The sequence below is a fragment of the Camellia sinensis genome, unplaced genomic scaffold (assembly GCF_055761805.1).
Source record: "Camellia sinensis isolate YWXY unplaced genomic scaffold, ASM5576180v1 Unanchor4, whole genome shotgun sequence".
Classification (NCBI taxonomy): Eukaryota; Viridiplantae; Streptophyta; class Magnoliopsida; order Ericales; family Theaceae; genus Camellia; species Camellia sinensis.
The window spans coordinates 4,613,988-4,633,660 of record NW_028129277.1 but is presented as its reverse complement, the minus strand read 5'-3'; the positions used below and the strand labels follow the sequence as shown (position 1 = coordinate 4,633,660).

The 19,673-nt window shown below is 35.9% G+C and overlaps 2 protein-coding genes across 2 annotated transcripts; one reads left to right on the top strand and one right to left on the bottom strand.

The window, feature by feature from the left end:
- The first annotated feature begins 290 nt into the window (after positions 1 to 290).
- LOC114269520 (uncharacterized) lies at positions 291 to 1,209 on the top strand. Its single transcript, XM_028210851.2, has one exon. The coding sequence runs from the start codon at positions 334 to 336 to the stop codon at positions 919 to 921; it is 588 nt and encodes a 195-aa protein (XP_028066652.2). The 5' UTR covers positions 291 to 333; the 3' UTR covers positions 922 to 1,209.
- Positions 1,210 to 6,961: 5,752 nt separating this feature from the next.
- Positions 6,962 to 12,861, bottom strand: LOC145816713 (putative serine/threonine-protein kinase WNK3). The gene is made up of 8 exons (XM_082912611.1): positions 12,773 to 12,861; positions 11,688 to 11,805; positions 10,778 to 10,839; positions 9,654 to 10,626; positions 9,263 to 9,515; positions 9,147 to 9,179; positions 7,640 to 9,064; positions 6,962 to 7,314 (listed from the first exon to the last, which is right to left on the bottom strand). Exons 4-7 carry the CDS (start codon positions 9,686 to 9,688, stop codon positions 8,909 to 8,911), a joined length of 477 nt encoding a protein of 158 aa, XP_082768737.1. The 5' UTR covers positions 9,689 to 10,626; positions 10,778 to 10,839; positions 11,688 to 11,805; positions 12,773 to 12,861; the 3' UTR covers positions 6,962 to 7,314; positions 7,640 to 8,908.
- Positions 12,862 to 19,673: the final 6,812 nt, after the last annotated feature.

Genomic DNA, 19,673 nt, shown 5'->3' with positions numbered 1-19,673 from the left:
GTATCACTAATGATGTGGCACAGTGGTCCCCACCAAAGTGATGTGATGTTTTGGCTTGAGTTTGTTTGTTTTTTTTTTTTTTTTTAAGCTCATTAGAGCTATTAGTGGTCCAAAAATTAGTGGGATGAATCACCACTCTAAGCTTTAAACATTAGAAAAAAAAAAAAAAAAATGTCTTCCCATATTCATCACAATCTGCGAATGCAAAGTGGTTGGCACTTTATTTAAATTACCTACTATCCAGTGGCAATTTGGTAATCAAGTTCCTCTATATATCCATTTGAACAACGAGACATATACATAATATTACTATCCTACATACTACACACAAAAATGGCTGGCCCGTCTCATCTAAAAATCTTCCACTCCCTCAAATCACCTTCTTCGTCTTCAACCTTAACCTTCATGAAGCTCAAAACCCTAGCCCACTCTCTCATCTTGTCCCACCTATGCCGCCTCTCTCGTGCTCTCGCAAAGGCAAAGTCCATTCTCATTCAAGTTCTCAAGGGTATCCAACTCATTCAATTCACTGAGTCCCTCAAGAAGAAGAAGAAGAAGAACAAGCTCTTCTTTGGTTCATTTAGACTACACTACAATTGGTGCTCTTCTCATGTAGTACCCGTGCCATCGCCCGTCCTAGACCGGTTCCCCACAAGCCACATGGATGTGTACTACGATTCCACGTGGAATTCTATTGTTTCTAAAGATTGTGATGACATAGCAGAGTCACAGTTGCCGGGGTACCTCCAATGGCTTGAAGAGAAGGTGGTTCACAAGAATTCTGGTGGTGCTGATGATATCAATGAGATTGAGATTGATAAGCTAGCAGACATGTTCATTGCAAGCTGCCATGAGAAGTTCATGTTGGAGAAACAAGAGTCCTATAGGAGATTCCAAGAGATGATGGCTAGAAGTGTGTGAAGCTTTTTTTTTTTTTTACTATATAGCTTTCTCTGTTTCTTCTTTCTTATTGTCTATAAATGTTACATTAGTGAGGGTGAAAATGATATTAGGTAGGTAGGGCATTGAGTGGGTTGTGGATTATTTTTCCTTTTCTTTTTAGCTTTTCCTTCTGTCTATACTTTCTCTTGATGGGTTTTGGAGAATTGTACATGAAGGTTCTTGTTGGTATTTGTGCAATTCTTCTATTTGAAATGGTCATATCTGCGATATGCAATGTTATATTAGTGGGTATTCAACTTCTTATAATCACTAGTGCCATTTTCCATGGTAGATTTACATATAAAATTTTCTACTTACAGACAAATCACTGATTAGGCTTATTAATTTTGTTGTTGTGATTTCGAATATGGGACAACTAACTACTTAAAACAAATTAAGCTAAATTGCAGACAAGATGTTTTTGTTCTATCCATAGATCACTGATTTTGTGATTAAAACACTGTTTATTAATTTTGAGGTTGTGAATTTGCGAACCTAAAGACAACCACTCTGAACAAATTATGTTAAATCAAGTCCATAGCCTATCCACCGGTCCCCAGTATCAATAAAGACTAAACTTGACCTAGATAACTACAAGTCTTTGCTCCCTCAGTGACTTCTAATTTCATTGAAGTTAAGTGCATGAATTCTAATTTCATTGAAGTTAAGTGCATGCAGAATCATCTTCGTAAACTAGCTAACATGCCATTGTAAAATTTCAAAGCAAGATATTGCCCTTTAAAAGTTTCATCAGTGTCAAAATCATCATCATCATCATCAAGATATCAATATTCATTCAAACAAAGACAGCTCTTTATTGGGTTGTAGCTTGCATGTTCATGCCGCGAAATGTTGAAACTCATCATAAGCTAAATCTCAGTGCTTGGTCAAGTAGGATCTTAGTTGTTTAGTTATCTAAATTGTGAAACTTTAGAGAATCCTATAACATTTAGTTTTGAAATTTCTACTAGTTTTGTCATGATTATTAATTGAAAGTGTCTTTAGTGCATTGTCGCTTTATTTTGTTTGTCATGAGCACCATTTGTGTGGTGTGATTGAGTTATATAAACCGTCTTGGTCCATCCATATATTGGGGTTGGGCCAAGTGTGGACTGGGACAATGACCCTCTTTTTAGGCGGATTTGATGTATTTTCTGGATTTTTCTGTTCATTAGGATTGAGCTGGCTTCGGAGGTTTTGTACTATATCCTTTCTCTTTCTCTCTCCATAGAGTAATAATGGTAACATGGCCCCCAATTTAATGCTTTGTAATTTTCAATGTGAAACATGCCAAAACAGGAAGTTAATGTGAAAGCTACATGATAACATATCTTTGTGTTAACAAAGACTTTTTATTGGGTGTCCGGGCCTTGCCTCAATTAATTTTTAGGTATATATAGTCTTTCATTTAATAAATATTGAATAATTAATAGGTTAATGTCAAAAATTAGATTTTTAGAGGCGTTTTAAAAGCACCGTTATATGTCTCAAAAAAGTCGCTAATTCCTTTTGTGACGCTTAGCGCAAAACGCCAAAGATGCGGCCGTCGATGTAGGCTTATGGCGCTTCAAAAACGTCGTTAAATGTGGTAACTAATGGTAACATGACATCACACCAGTATTTAACGACACTTTAAAATCGTCATGATAGCTTATTTGCTATTTTAAAAATACAACTGTTGGCATTGTAGTGGCATTTGAAAAACACTGTATTAGTGTCAATTTTTTATTTTTTTAACTGCCAATTCTGGGAGATTTAACTAAAAAAAAATACTTGTAAAATAGCAATAATGAATAAAACTTTGTAATCGTATAACTTACAAATATTTGTTAAATTACTGTTCCCTTGCATCTATAATAGTACCCAATAATACAACATCGTTCATGATAAAAATCCAACAAGTTCAATTCCAAGAAACCAAGTTTAGACCGAGTTAGTTTCAAAGGCCAAACTTCAACTAATATGGAACAGCAATTTAATAAACTGAAACAGTATAGCTTTTGTCTACTTAATTAAGAATTCAAGATCTTACAAATTGACGACAATTAACACAATGGAAAGCAAGGGCACAAAGAAATGAAAGAATTAGCATATCTAAGAAACCACTCTTCACAAAACATTGTTGCTAATTCATGCAGTGAAAAACCTCGCATCACATCTCTAGTAACACCACTAGCAATGGCACAAGTCCGAAAAACATTTATCTCTGCCCAAAAGGTAAAGACAACTAAAATCAAAGTGATGAATTAAAAAAACAGAGAATAAAAACAAATCCATCTCTAAAACCCCAATATACCCAAGAAAATGGAAACAAAAATCAGAATGATGCATAAAAAATAGAGAATAAAAATAAAAACTCCAATATCTCACATTCCTTGATCTTGTCAATTTTTAATTGACAAGACACTCAATGATATGGGACCCGCTACCGTTGCCACATTGCTGTGAATGTATTTGTGGATGTAAAATGTGAGCCTCTAACATTGTTGTAAAACAAATACCCAACGCAAACTTCATCACAAATCAAGTCTAATCATAATTGTATGTGAAAAAATTTGGAAGCCCTTCATCCCTAAATTCATATAGTACAAAAAGAACGGCGACACACACACTCAGATTCTCAAGTCAAAATGTCTAAAACAAATGTATTAATGACAAACATAAACTATAGACCGCATAAATTCAAATTTTTAGATAATTGAAAAGCTACCTCGCCAGAGGAAGCCATGAAGGTCATCAAGCAAGAAATGACTTAGAATAGATTAAGTAGGGTCAAACGGCCACAAATTAATCTTACACCTATGAATGTTATCATTATATATATATATATATATTGGAAACTACATATCATAGCATCACTAAATTTGACCAGTTTAGCATGAATCATCTATATACGTCAGCTATAATATTTTACAGAGTTGAAGAAACAACTGTGTATTTGAATCTGTAGTTAAGTTTCGGTAGGTTAGACTGCAAAAAGAAACGAATTTGAGTCTCTGTCCAAAGTGGTTTGGTGTAGAACCAGTCAAATTGGTTCAGATACTTCACTTTACCTATCATCATCCTCTAGTTTTTTATGTACTTCGTGATGTGTGTGATACTTCGAACCTATCATCATCCTCTAGTTTTTTATGTACTTCGTGATGTGTGTGATACTTCGATTTCATTTGGGAAGAATTTCTTTAATCTGATTTTTTGGTTAAGCTCAATTTAAAAAAAAGAAAAAAAAAAATCTTTTTGGACGAACTTTTGACTTTTTTATTTTTGTGAAAGAAAAAATAAAATAATTACGATTTTGATGTGATATTTTTTCTTATTGATTTTTTAAACTTATTTTATCTTTTTAGTGAGTTAAATTAATTCCAACCATCTTGTCAGCCAATTTACATTTTTGTAATTTAAGGCCTTATTTGTTTTTGTTTTTGTTTTTTTAAATTTTTGGGGTGATAAAAGGATTTGATGAATTCACACATTTGAGTTGAGAGGGCACCTCAATATTTCCTTAATTTTAATTTGTTCCTTTTTTTTTGGGGGAGGGGGGGAGAGGGGGGTGTGGGGGTTTGAAACAATAAAAAATAATTTATAAATATCATAAGGGCAAATTATCAGTAGGTCATGTTTGAAATATTTATACACTATTTAATCCATCAACTTTTTGAGTAGACCCAAAAATTTTACACTTTCCTCTCTTCTCTCTCTCTCTCTCTGCATTTTTTCTCATTCTCTGAGTTGTTGTTTTTTTTTTTCCTTTCTTTCTGCGTTTTCCTCTCATTCTCTTTGTCATGTCCGACGACTGGTGATCACACATTCCTTATTCTCTTTCTCTTTCTAATATATAGTCACCGATGACCGATGACCACCATTGATTAGGGTTCACCGGCAATCACCAACCATCGACATCAACTCGTTACCTCATCATCACTGACAGCGAAAAAGATGAGTAGATCCACATGAGATCCAACTAGATCTAAACAAAAAATAGTTACCGAAGTACAATCTTCTTTTTATATCTATTCTTTCCTTCGATTTCTCAATTTTTCTACATTTTCTTTGTTACACACGTCTATTTTCCTATTTTAATGGAGACAATTTTTAAGTTTTGAATAAATTGTTTTTAAGTTTTACTTACGGGCGGTGAAAATTGTAAAATTTTACAGTTTCATCTTTTTTTGGTGCTAAAATGAATAATGCTTTAAAACTGCAAAATTTTATAGTTTCATAACATTCTTTTGAATTGTAAAATTTTACAGTTTCATAACATATTTTTCAGCTTAATAGAATAATGCTTTGAAACTGTAACATTTTACAGTTTCAAAACTTACTTTTTAGTTTGATCAATATTACAAATTATTTTCTTAGTTGTTTGTTGTTGTTATGTTTTTTAACTATAATTTCTCCACTTTATTTATTTATTTTTTATTTATTCCGGCAATATTCTAAATATTCCAATGAGTCTTCGATGATGTTCTTGCTATTTTCCAGTAATGTTCAGAACACTTCGACGAACTTTCGGCGATGCTCAAAACACTCCGGTAAACTTCCGGTGATGCTCCGGCGACTTTACAATGATGTTGAATATTCTGGCGAGTCTTCGGTGAGACTGACAGAAGTTGTTGGATGTAGCAGCATTTTTAAAGTGATAAAAATAATAAAAAAAAAAAAGGAGAGTTTTTGGTAACAATTAAAAATATGTAGAATTAATTGGTGCAAGTATTTTATTTTGGGATTAGATGGATTTGAATTTTGTGTATGGGACTTATTGGTAAGTGTCCCATATCAAATTAGGCATTTGTCTATGTATGAAAAATGAAAATATAATGTATATATATCATGGAGATTATATCAAATGGAACATTTAACTAGGTAAGATAGTCCAATAACACTATCACAAGATACAATAAGGGTTATATTGAGAAGTTGGTTAAAAATTAATTTTTCAATTTTTTGATTTTTGTGATTTTTTTTTTTGTTGAAAAAATATATAAAAACTAAAAATTGATGTGATCCAAAATAAGTTAAAAGTTAGTTTTTAGTGTTTAGCCATCTTTTCAAAATGTGGTTGTTTATTGCTTATGATACTATTTTTACTTAAATCTACGTCAAAATATTTGGTGTAATTTCTATTTAGAACTTATAAAGTAGAAATAACTTAAATAAATTAAAAATAATTTATTATTAGAAAACAAAAGAAAAAAAAAATGTAACTTATTATTACTTTTTAACTTCTTAAAAATGAACCAAATAGGCTCGATAATCATAATATCATTCACTCATAGGAGCGATGAAAATAACTGAGATAATAATATTGCGAATTAAATGCATATGAACGATCAGCATCAACATCTTCTAGACCACTTGGCTGGATCTGTAATTTCAAGCTGATTTGGATAAGTCTAAACACGTGAACGAGGCTTTTCTTCGTCCTCAATATAACGACGCAAACTATAAAAGTTTTTCATTTTTTTTTTTTTTTTTTAAATGGGAACACTGGGACGCCCTAGCATTAGGCATATTAGACTACGGTCTAAGGTCCGCCGCTAAGACAGCTCTCTTAATTATTAAGAAAGACCTCATATTAAAAAATGCCCCAACTAAAAGTTTCATTTTGTGAAGTCTACACTGCAGGAAATTTGGCTTTTAGCGGCGTTTTTGAAACGCCGCTGTAAGTGTTAAAAACGCCACTAATTATTTTTGCGACGCTTTGCACCAAGCGCCGAGGACGCGGCCGTCGCTATAACTTTATGACGTTTTAAAAACGTCGTTATATTAGTATAGGCGGCGTTTTTAAAAACGCCGCCAAATGTCTTACTTGACAATATCATGACGTCATTATGATATTTAGTCACATTTTTTAAACGCCGTCATATCTTTTTTTAAAAATCTAACCGTTAATATTTAGAATTTAAGTGGCGTTTTTAAAAAAACGCCGTGATATCTCCTTTTTTTTTTTTTTGAAATTGTGCTAATTTATGTGATTAAACTAAAAAAATACATATAATAAAACTGAATAACACTAATATGAAATAATAACTTACATTCAAATAGCAAATGCATCATCAATTCACTTTCCCATTCACCAATCACCATTACCCACAAAATAACATATCCACAAATATTACATAACAGTAGGGTGTGAAAATACACCATTAATATTTAAGAATACTTGGTTACATAACAGTCTCATATCCAGAATACACCATTATATGTGACACCAGCAATACAACAACCATCTGCGCTCACCAGAAAGAAAATATCAGATTGTGGCTGTGATTGGCTTCTCCGTTGTTCCTTTTAAAAATGGAAGAAGAATTTTGGGAGTAGCAGCTGTTTCTCCCCTTTTAGAATGTAATGCTTGGTTACAAAAGTGTAAACCTGCAAAAAACAAAAAAACAAAAAGGCTGACAAATTAAGCCCTAAAAGCAACAGGAATCAACAAATTGTGATGATAATAAACATAGGAGCACAATTGGGCACAATAGAAAATCAAAATTAGTTTCTATTGTTTCCTAGATTCAGCTTTTTAATTTAGTTCACTCATCATTCCTAACCATAGAGTTAAACTTGGATAAAGCAGTTCCTCTGTCAAGGTTATTCTTCATCTCCAGCGTGTATCTCCCAAAGGCTCACTCAATCTTCTTATTGAAATGTTCATTACGGTCATTTTAAAACACATAATTTCCTTAATTAAAACACTTACCTTTCCATATTGGAGGCTTGAAGCTTCTCTGTAGAATTCTGGATCAGCTTCTTTCCTTTTATTGTACTCTTCGATGTCAATCTCAATGTTCTTTGACCATTTCTTGTATGCATTGTACAATGTTTTTCTGATTAAAAACTGTTCAAGCAAGGCAATGTATTTCAGTACATACATATAAGGTATCAAATGTCAATGTTGAATGGTTCAAAGAAGGTGGGGAAAAAAAGAAGAAGGTAACTTAAGCTTATCTTTATATTGGAGAATTAAAGAAGTTTTCAACAAAATATCTATTTCCAGCCTTCCAAGCACAATATATGTAAAATAGCTTGAACCCATGAGAATGCAGACATATACTAAGATATGTACTATACCAATAATTCAACACTGTATTATGCTGTTTATTTGACCATGTAACAACAATTATTCTTTCATTTTATCCAACCAACTAAAAAGTTCTCTTCCAAGAAGATATGGTAACAAAAGTTTGTAGCAAATAGGAAACTAAAGCAACCTTTCTTCAGTAAACTTAAAAATTAATATTGATTAAAGAAGGCAACAAGAGAGCACCCACCCATGTACAAAAGCAAAAAAGAAAAAAAAAAAGCAATAAGTTACCTAGTTCATTTTTATCCATCAGTGCCTTAGCTTCAGCAATTACTCTAAAGCAATAGTCACTACATTGATGATAAGGGTTTGATGCATTTCTGCAATCTGGAAGCACTCTTCCTTCTTCATTCACATTTTATGCCTCTATATTGCTCTTATTGCCTGAAGAAAGCAATCCAAATATGAAAGAACATTTAAATAATATGTTCTGATTTTTAAATAATATTATGACTAGTGGGATGTGGACTCGCATCTTTTGCTATGAATGCAATGTCTACATAACAAGATGGTGTAATCAGGTCCTTGTCTAAGCACTTTTGTATAACACATGTCCAAATCATTTTATTTCTTTTTAATTCATAGAGATGATTGTTTAATGGAAGGCATACATTAGAGTGTACACACAAATTTAAAACACAACAGCAACTATTATGGGATGAAACACTCACCAAATTTCTCCCCTTCTTCCCTCATGTCCTCTAAAATTTCCTCATACTCTCCATTATCCATCAGTTCATCAGCAGTAATTAGCTTCATGGTACCCCAAAATGAAGACATTTCTTATAACAATTGGAATGTCATATTGCATCACTGGAATGATGGTCCGGGGATGTAAAACATTTGCACCAAAGTATGACTGCACAAGCATGTAAATTTTGTTGTTTAACATGCAAAATAGTAAGTATCAGCAATTTTGACAGGTATTAAAAGATATTCAACTTCTCCTTGGTTGCCATTGATAAAAATGTTGTCATACTTGAGATCTCTGTGGATGACTGGTGGGTCATGGCTATGGAAATAGAGAAGACCTTTCAAGATCTGTCTGCACCAATGTTTCACTGCTCTAACACTTGAATCCATTTTTAATATAAATAAAATTGAGCCTCTGAGAAAGGAATACCTTTTTCTTTTTCATCATAATTTTGGCTGCAGCCTGCAAAGAATAGTAAAAAAGCTGCTTAGATCCAACTAAGAGGAAAGCTATGACTGCCAAAACTGAGCTTAAAATCTACATGCCTGTGTGCATAGGTATACACCAGTGAGATTTAGATCAATAACCTTCTTCCACTGAGCAGTCTTCATTCTCATCAATAAACCATCTCTAGTAATAACTGTGTGCTTAGGTATACAACAGTGAGATTTCCCTACCCAATCTTCCCACGATTTCCCAGTAGCTTCAAGCAAAGCAGCATTGCAAGTCTTCAGCTCTATGGAGGTGCCTGAGAACATTGAGGCTACCTCCTCCCATCCTCTGTTATGTCCCATACACCTGCACATTTAACTTTCTGTCAAAATTCTTAATGAACTTTTTTATATATTCTTATATAAATTATGTGAGAAAAAAAAACTAATAAGACAGAGATAAGAAAAAACAAAGGAAAAAACAAGTGCGAATAAGTATCTACACCTGTATAGTCTTACTTGCTTCCTGCACAAGTACATTCTAAAACTAAATAAATTAGATTGTTATTGAAAAGACATCTATTGTCAAGACATGACAAGGGTCATCAGAGGTCCCATGGAGATGATAGTTGCTATTGAAAAAATGAAACCATATATGGAAATGTCAATTTAAATAAAAATTTAAAATCACAGCTAATTAGACTAATTACAAAAACTATACAAGTTTAGTGAATTCATTTGACATACTATGTAAAACACACCCAGAATTTCTTTTCCATTTGCCATCAAGATGCACCCTTAATACACACAAATACCTCACCTATTAAATGGAACTCCAAACAAGCTGTTACAGTCAGCAGAACTCACATAACTGTAAGTATCTCATCCCTTGAAAATTTACAGATGGCATGTTGAAGGTGCTCAGCTGTGTGTGTGTCCATCCATTGCTGCAATTGAATAAAAGCGTGAAATGAAATGTACCTCAGCTTCCAAAAATCCTCTCACTTGCTCTTGCATAGTTTTAAGTGTTTCCTTTGTTCGCACTGCATCACTACACCAAGACACGAGTAGAGAATTTTCGATCCAATGATGCACTATTCACTCATTGTACACAAGTCAATCTAGCCTTATGGGGTCATCTGTACTATGCAAGTATTTCTAGAGAATCCTAACCTGGACAAAATAAGCTCAGGAATCCAACCCAACTGCTGGAGCTTGTGTGAAACTTCAATAAATGGACAAAAAGAATGAAATGAAAAACATTACAAATGTTAGCAGTTAAGAGAATCTCCCTCATTTAGGATGGTATTTAGGTCAGCACCAGAAGCCATTGGTTAGACCATCTCTGCTCTTGAAGTCTCCCAAACAAATTTGACAAATTTGAGGCAGGAGCCAATGCCTGGTCGGGCTAGTAACACCATCAATGAATCCTTTCAGCTGTTTCAACCTTCGCGATCAATTAATTTCTGAAGAATTGCCTATCAATGAGTAAAATAATACACTAATCACCAACTTTTCATAAAATAAAGATTGAGTTGTTGCTGAAAAATGGAATATCAAGAGAATTGCTTTCCTTAAAAAGGGATATGATGTGATGATCGTTTATTTTAACTAACTTAGAACTCTTACCTAAAATCGTCCGAACAGCTTCTAGGTAGGAGGGATTTCTCTTGGGCCCTGGACCGGGTGATCTGTAACAGCGGCACAGAGAGAAGGCAGAAACAAAGGTTACTGATGCAAATAGCAGCATAGCCAATGGGGCTGCAATCCAAATCTCAGTTATTAATAGGGACTTTTCAACTAATATCACAAACTACAAAAGCATTTGATCAATTGAAACTATTAGTTTCAATACTAGCTTAAGAATAGAATATGAAGGTAGAATGGAATGGAATAATCATTACTTAGCATCCCATTAGAATGACCATTCCCTTACAATGTTGAATAATGATTCTATTTGAATGAATTTTCTATCAATTTTTTGCTCTAATTGAAAGCTCATAAACTCACTGCAATATTGAATTTGCACTTGCACAATATCTAAGTGTGCAAATGGCAGTATAAATAATATTTTTCTTATTTTCATAATTAGTACACATACCTCCAGAAGAGGTGCCTGATAAAGGAACACAAATCATAAGCAGTTTCTTAACATGACACAAAAAACTAATTCACGGATGTGCCTAATTCACAGAAAAAAAATCAGCATCACGTAACAGACATGGCAGCCACAAGATCAGTTCTGATTCAAGAGATGGAACACAAATCATAAGCAGTTGCTTAACATGCGCCTCAAACATGACACAAAAAACTTATGCTATATCCCTCGCCATTAAACTGAACGAGCATCCAACCCTGCACCTAAGCAAGTCCCCTCTCCAAGGTGGTTAGGTGCTCTTCACTGTATCAAGTGGAATACAAAGTGAAGACCATAGAAGATGAACGAGAATGGTGTGATAGTCTTTTCCAGTGCTTAACATCATAAAAAATGGACATATCAGCACAAAAAATTCAAGGATACTAGAGAATTCAAACTAACAAGCTTGATCCCCACCAGCCACCATTGGTTGAGGAAGTGGTGATCTTAAGAAAGCTATTCATAAAGGCAGCACCAGCAGCTACACCTCCAGCAATTGCTCCAGTAGCACTATTTCCACCTGAAATGGCAATGATTAAGCAAAAATTATAGCTCAACCATCTTTTGCAGATCAAGAAACACCAAAACTTGCACATTAAAGTTCCAATAAGAAACTATGCAATACTGGTTTGAGAACAATCTCATAAAATGTTTTTCTTTTCCCTCTTGATAAGCACAATGCAAAATATAACTCAATTTATAGCTCTTCCTAGACCAAACATTGGACCTCATACTTTAAATCCTATTAACTATTAGGTAGTTCAAATAAAGCTAGTAGGCATTAACTCACACAACTTTTGGGGTAACATTGGCAAACTAAATTCTTAATTATGAATCTGTGCAGTTAATAAACTGCTTCCAGAAAATAATAGTAGCATAGAAAAGTTTTCTTTGTCCATGACGACCAAATGGGAAGAAAAACCAAAGTAAAATTCATCGAGCCAAACAATAAATAGCAGTATCAACCACAATAACAGCCATGAATTGAACAGCACTGTGACAAAGGAGTATATATATCTATGTATGCATTATGCATTTGAACAAACAATATATGTTATGTATTATGCATTTGAACAAAAGAGTTGTCACAATAAGAGCAGAACAAATCCAAATGCCTGAGATTGTGCGATCAAAGCCTACTCGAAAGGCAATCGAAGCTAATGTGTACGAGATAATGTGTACCAATATAATTTACAGATAATGTGTGCGCAGATAATGAGATTGTGCGAGAGAGACAGAGATCGAGAGAGAGGGAGACAGAGAGAGAGAGAGGAGAGAAAAGAATCGATGAAACTGAGATTGGAAGACCAACCCTCAGACGGCGCTGATCTTGCACAACCTGTTTAGCACGGGCCCTAACCTCATATGGATCAATCTTGGATTGGGGGCGAACTAGAGCATATACAACTCATCAATCACTGAAACACAGAGAGAGACGGGAAGGAAGAGCTTCAGAGAGAGAGAAAGAGAGAGACAGTGGAGCTCACCTTAAGAGACAATGGTGTAGATGATGATGGAGACGATGGTGCAGATGGTGGAGACCGATCTGAATCTCTGAATCTCTGCGATGAAATCATTAAGATGAAATCGTTCTGAATCTTTGTGATGAAATCACTGAGATGAATCTCTGAATTGCTCTGATAAGGGTTTAGAGAGGGTTAAGAGAGAGATTTAGAGAAAGACAGAGAGACAGTGGTGGAGCTTCGAAATCGCTCTGAGATTTAGAGAGAGAGAGAGAGAGAGCTCGAAAATTTGGGTCTTAGGTGAGTCTGAGATTCAAAATTAGGCTTTGAAAAGAGGAGACCAAGCGCGTGAGGCACAACTCATTTGGAGGCGTTTCAAACGCCTCCTATTTTTAAACGGTGTCGTTTTGTTAAATAAATATGCGACGTTTTATAAAACGTCGTTAAATGTTAAAAAAAAGTGACGTTTAAAAATGCGTCGTTAAAAAAACGCCGCCTAAATCCCTTTTTCCTGTAGTGCTAGCATATATATATTTCTCTACAAAGTAATTGCAATATATATTTATTTTTTCATTCTTATGGGTACATGTGCTGAACAAAAGTTTCAATTTCCTTAAAGTTAATGTTCTGTCCTTTGTATTTTTGTTTTTGTAGCATAGTTCTAAATTGCGGTATTGACTAACGTAACGGTATCAATCGTGAAGTATCAATATCAGCAGTATCGGTCGGTATGTATCGGGAATCGGGTGCCGTGACTGTGAAATTTTAAAAATCATTAGCAATTCCTCTAAAACTAAATTTTATGCATTTTTTTTTACTCTTTTAACTTTCATTTGTTACATTTTAATCAAAATTTCGTTATGTGGAAACATTTTTTACTCATTTTCAACTGAATGATATGTATTTATTTTTGGCATGTGTTAAACTTTTAATAAAAAAATTGATTTGAATATTTATTTTTTCTTGTACTGAGAAAAAAATAAATATATATATATATATATATTAATATAAATAGAGGTGTAGGTGTATGAACAAATAAATAGAAAAAAAAAATTTAAACATTTGAATCTACAAGTCCACCATAAACCCATGCACCTACATGTACCCAAGTACCTCTCTTTTCTTACCCATCTCAATCTCAGACTCCCAATGCACCTCCATGTATATCCACTTCAATCTCAGACTTCCATACCATAATACAACCACCTCTCTCTCTCTCTCTCTAAATGTTAACCGGAAGTTGCAGAATCCCGCCAAACCCAGGCAACTTCAGCTTTAGATTGACCAAAAAAAAAAAAAAAAACCAGAAACAGAGCACATCAAGAAGAAAAATAGAGACTATATTCACGCCGCGGTACAACAACAAAAGAAACACAGACTATATACTACAAATATAGATAAAGATCACACTTTTTTTGTGTGATGTATGTGTTTTAATCACACATTTTAAGTTTTATTAAAGTATGATGTTTGGGAGTGTGATTAAAAAGGATCATTTTTAATCACACTTTTAAGTGTCATTAAAAAATGATTTCCTCACATCTTTTAAGTGTGATTAATAATATTTAGATCACATCTTTTAAGTGTGATTAAAAACATTTAGATCACATCTTTTAAGTGCGATTAATAACTAATAAAACCTGTGATAAAAAAAAGAATTTGACATATTTAAAGAATAATCAATATTATTTTTGTACGCGCATTTGAAAAATGTAATACACACTATATACTATATTTTGAATCACAACCATATATTGAATGGAATAACGTCATATTTTATAAATGAAAGTTAAATGTTCAAAAGTATGTACAAAGAAATTAATAAATGTTTAATTGTGATTACATATATTAAAAAATGAAAAAAAAGACTTGAAAAAACTAAGTTCTTAAATTCTTTGACCATATTTTGCATCTCTCCAGGAAATTTCTAACCTAAAAAATAAAAACACAAATTAATTCATAAACTGCTAGAAGTATATGAATAAACTTACTATTTTTGTATAGACTGTTTTTGTCTTACAAAAGGCAAAATCGAACATTTTCTCATCACACTGACTCTTCATCCCCTGTATCAATAGAAAAGGAATAACGACTTTGATTGTTACTAATATAAAATTGTTAGAATAGTTCTTTTAGTTATTTTTGTTCTCTTGTTAATATTTACTTAAGTTGAGGGTACGATGGTCATATTGCTACTTTAGGTTTTTTATATATATTTGAGTGATGTAAAGTTGAGGGAATAAATTAGTTTTCAATATATACAAAAGTTCTCTCTTCTTCTTCTTCCTCTTAACTTTCAACCCTAATTTCTCCATTTTACATTCTCACTTGGTATCAGAGCAATCTCTTCTTCATTAGAAAGGGTTCTACAGATTCTAAAGATCGATCTGAGGTGACCGAGACGTGCTGATGTCATCAGCCGTACGATGACGTCAGCATGACGTAAGCAGTGTACAGATAGGTCCTTCACCCCTAGACTCGAAATTGCCTCCTGAGATTTATGGTGATTTTTGTGGAATTTTTTGATCATCCCTGATGTGAGTTTTCGATTTTTGAAACTATTTCGTGTTTTGGGACTATTTTTTTTTGAATCTGTCTTTGAGACTATTTTTTTCTAATTTTTCTTGCTGGGCTCACTTCCCTAGGAGCCAAAAATCACCCCTCTAAGGGTCCTTGATTTTAATTTTTCGTTTTACTCATGTTGGGTTGATATTCTGTTTGATTTTTGGCTGTTTCTGGTCCAGTCACCTTGTGTTCTTCGGTTCTACCTATTGAAGGCTCCTATATAAGGGCTGAAACCCTTCTAGCAAGGGATATTTGTCCTCTCTTTATTGATTGCTACTGTTGAGTTGATGTGTTGGTCTCATTTGGGTCCAAACTTGGTTGTTGAGCTAGTTCTGTGTTTATATTGGTGATTGTGGGTGTGGGTATTGGCTGTTTGCAAGTCTGGTTGATCATTATGGTTGAGATTGAGGCTAAGGCTATAACTATGGGTAAAGATGATGACATGCCTAAATCTATCACTACAAAGAAATTGAATGGTGCTAATTATTTGGCTTGGGCCCATGCTGTCAAGATTTTCTTACGAGGTAAGAAGAAGTCCCGCTATATTAGTGAACTCCCTCCTCCTACTGATGATAAGGATTATGATGATTGATGTTGTGAGGATTCTTGTGTGATAGGTTGGATTTGGCATAGTCTGGAACCACAGGTTGCTACTACCGTGGAATTTTGTGATACCTCTAAGGCCATTTGGGACTCCCTTGCTAAGTCTTTTTCAAATCAAAGTAATGTCTCTCGGGTCTACGAGTTATATGAACAGATTTTTGCTATGCGTCAATCTGGCCAGTCTTTCCCTGATTATTATAGTAGTCTCAAGACTTTGTGGGATCAGTCATTGCAGCATCGACCTTTCACTACTGATATGACCACCCAGAAACAACATTGGGAGGAGTTTATGATGGCTTCTTTACTTTCTGGCTTAGATCCTGAGTTGCGAGGGTTCAAAGATCAGATTCTTGCCAGTGACACTCTACCTTCAGCTGCCAATGCCTATTCTAGGCTGTTACGCTCTTCATTAGGAGAAGCACAATCCACTTCTGGGTCCTCTTCTTTATCATCTTCTGCATTGGTTTCTAGTAGTGGTGATCATGGGTCTACTCGCGGGGGTTTTCATAGTTCTTCTGGTTCCCGGAGCTCTTCTTCTGGTTCATGGGGCTCTCGTGGAGGTGGTTCTCGTAGTGGTGGCTCACGTGGTGGTTTCCGTGGTGGAAGTAGTAGTGGACCTGGTTCTCGTATACGTGCCGATCGCAAGTGTACTCATTGTGGTTCCCAAGGTCATACTGAACCTTGGTGTTGGCAAAAGCATGGCAGACCTGATCATGTCCATCAGGTTATGGATGTCCCCTTCTCACAGTCTTCCTTGTTGTCCATTAGCTTGGATGCTTCTCCTGTTACTTCGCATGAGACACTCACTACTCAAATTAGTGAGCTTACTGCCCTTGTCCAGTCTCTCCGGCCTAGTCTACCTTCTTCCTCTACTGCTACCATGGCTAGTTCAGGTAATATTGCATGTGTGGCTAAGTCCTCTCAGCCTTGGCTTCTAGACTCTGGTGCTAGTTCTCATGTCTCTGGTAATTCCTCTCTTTTTGATACTCTTAGACTTGTTGATCATACCATTATACTTGCTGATGGATCTTCTCGACCTGTCTGTGGTCAAGGTCCTCTTCATCCCACTCCATCCATGTCCTTACCTTCTGGTCTTTATGTTCCTAAATTTCCATTTAATTTTCTTTCTGTTAGCCAATTGACTCAAGCTCTCCATTGTTCGATAACCTTTTCTCCTACTTCATGTGTTTTGCAGGACCTCCAGACCAAGAGGATGATTGGTTTGGGGCATGAGAAGGATGGCTTATACTTTTTGGACGCTGAGACGTCTCCTCCTCCATCTGCTGTGTTGAGTGCTAGTGTATCTCCTCTTCAGTGGCATTTTCGCTTGGGTCATCCCTCCTTGGCCAAGCTCAAGTTAGCTGTTCCGAGTTTGAGTCATGTTTCTCAAATTGAGTGTGAAACCTGTCAATTTGGGAAGCATCATCGTAGTTCTTTTCCTCGTCGTAGTGTTAGTCGTGTGTCTGAGTCTTTTGCTCTTGTCCATACAGATATTTGGGGTCCTTCTAGAACTCCTACTGTTAATGGGTTCTTTTATTTTGTTATTTTTGTGGATGATTACTCTTTGATGACTTGGCTGTTTTTAATGAAACAAAGATCTTATTTGCCTTCCATCATCTCTAAGTTTTATAATGAAATCGTTACTCAATTTGGCAAACGTATTAAGCTATTTCGGTCTGATAATGCCTTAGAATATGTGCAATCTATTGTAACTACTTTTTGTGATGCTCATGGTATTATTCATCAAACTAGTTGTCCTCATACATCCCCACAAAATGGTGTTGCAGAACGAAAACACCGCCATTTGCTAGATGTTGCTTGCACCCTGATGTTTAATATGCATGTCCCCAAACAGTTTTGGGGCGATGCTGTTCTCACTGCTTGTTTGCTTATCAATCGCATGCCCTCTAGTGTTGTACGCACATCTCTCTATTCTCTGTTATATCCCACCACATCTCCTTTTCCCTTGCCTCCTCGCATTTTTGGGTGTGTGGCCTTTGTCCATGTTCTTGACCCTGGGTTGGATAAGTTATCTCCTCGTGCACGCAAGTGTGTGTTCTTAGGTTATTCTCGCACTCAAAAAGGGTATCGGTGTTATCATCTTGAGTCTCGTCGCTACTTTGTCAGTGCTGATGTAACGTTTTTTAAGTCTACTCCGTTTTTTTCTTCCTCTGGGCAACAGTTATCTACTGATCTTCTCTCTTCTCGTGAGGGGGAGCCAGCCTCTCTCACTCCTACTCTTCCCTCTTATGCTCCTTCCACATCCACTCCTCTATCCTCTCCCTCTCCTCTCGCTTCTACCCCTCCTTTGCATGTTTATCAACGGTCTCAAGCTCGTCGCATTGTGTCTTATGGCCCGACCAGTTCATCTCCTTCGTCTGAGGCCCCTGTTCCACCTGCTGCTCTACCATCTGATGACCTTCCTATTGCCCTCCGCAAAGGTAAACGTACTTGCACTCAACATCCTATTGCTCATTTCATTTCTTATGATCGCCTCTCTCCTGGTCTTCACTCTTTTGCTTGTAGCTTGTCTAGTATTTCCATTCCTCGCACCTGTCTTGAGGCTATGTCCATCTCTAGTTAGAAGTTTGCCATGGATGAGGAAATGCATGCTCTTCATCAAAATCAGACCTGGGACCTTACCCCTCTGCCATCTAGCAAATCTATTGTGGGTTGTCGTTGGATTTATACTGTTAAGTATCTTCCTGATGGAACTGTTGAGCGACTTAAGGCTCGCCTGGTAGCTAAAGGCTACACCCAAACCTATGGTGTTGATTACTTGGAGACCTTTTCTCTGTTCGGATTACTTGGAGACTGTTGCAGTTAATCAGTCTTGGCCTTTATATCAACTGGATATCAAGAATGCTTTTCTCCATGGTGATCTCCACGAGGAGGTCTATATGGATCAGCCCCCTGGCTATGTTGTTCCTGGCCAAGAGCATCTTGTTTGTCGATTGAGGAAGGCCTTGTATGGTCTTAAGCAATCCCCTCGTGCTTGGTTTGATCGCTTCAGTGCTGTTGTGCTTGCCTATGGCTTTCACCGTTCCACTTTTGATCACTCTGTTTTTGTTCGCCACTCGTCTACTGGGAGTATTGTTCTTATTCTCTATGTGGATGACATCATCATTTCAGGGAGTAACTTCAATGGTATTGCTGATTTGAAGCAGTATTTGAGACAACAATTTCACACCAAAGACTTGGGCCATCTTTAGTATTTTCTTGGGATTGAAGTTGCCCGTTCTTCTCAGGACTTGTTTCTTTCTCAATGGAAGTATGTTCTTGATCTTCTTACTGAGACTGGTCTCTTAGGCACTCGCCCTAGTGATACTCCCATGTATTCTAGTGTCAAGCTTGCTGGTGACACTGGCGACTTCTTTCCTGATATTGGTCGTTATCGTCGGTTGGTTGGCAAGTTAATCTATCTCACTGTCACTCGTCCAGATATTACCTATGCTGTGGGTGTGGTCAGTCAGTTTATGCATGCTCCCTGCCAACCCCATTTTGTGGCTGTATGTCGTATCTTGCAATACTTAAAGTGTGCTCCAGGTCGGGGGTTGCTCTATCGCCCATCTTCCTCCTTGTCTGTCACTGGCTTCAGTGATGCTGATTGGGCTGGTAATACGACTGACCGCCGTTCCACCTCAGGCTATTGTACTTTTGTTGGTGGTAATCTTGTCACTTGGCGTAGCAAGGAATAAACCGTCGTTGCTCGTTCTAGTGTCGAGGCTGAATATTGCGCCATGGCTCATACTGCTTC

Coding starts and splice junctions, on each gene's coding strand:
- LOC114269520 (XM_028210851.2), top strand. CDS start 334: ATGGCTGGCCCGTCTCATCTAAAAATCTTCCACTCCCTCAAATCACCT.
- LOC145816713 (XM_082912611.1), bottom strand. CDS start 9,688: ATGTACTTGTGCAGGAAGCAAGTAAGACTATACAG. Junction 9,516..9,653: donor AAGCAAGTAAGACTATACAG/GTGTAGATACTT, acceptor TTAAATGTGCAG/GTGTATGGGACATAACAGAG. Junction 9,180..9,262: donor GTGTATACCTATGCACACAG/GCATGTAGATTT, acceptor TATTCTTTGCAG/GCTGCAGCCAAAATTATGAT.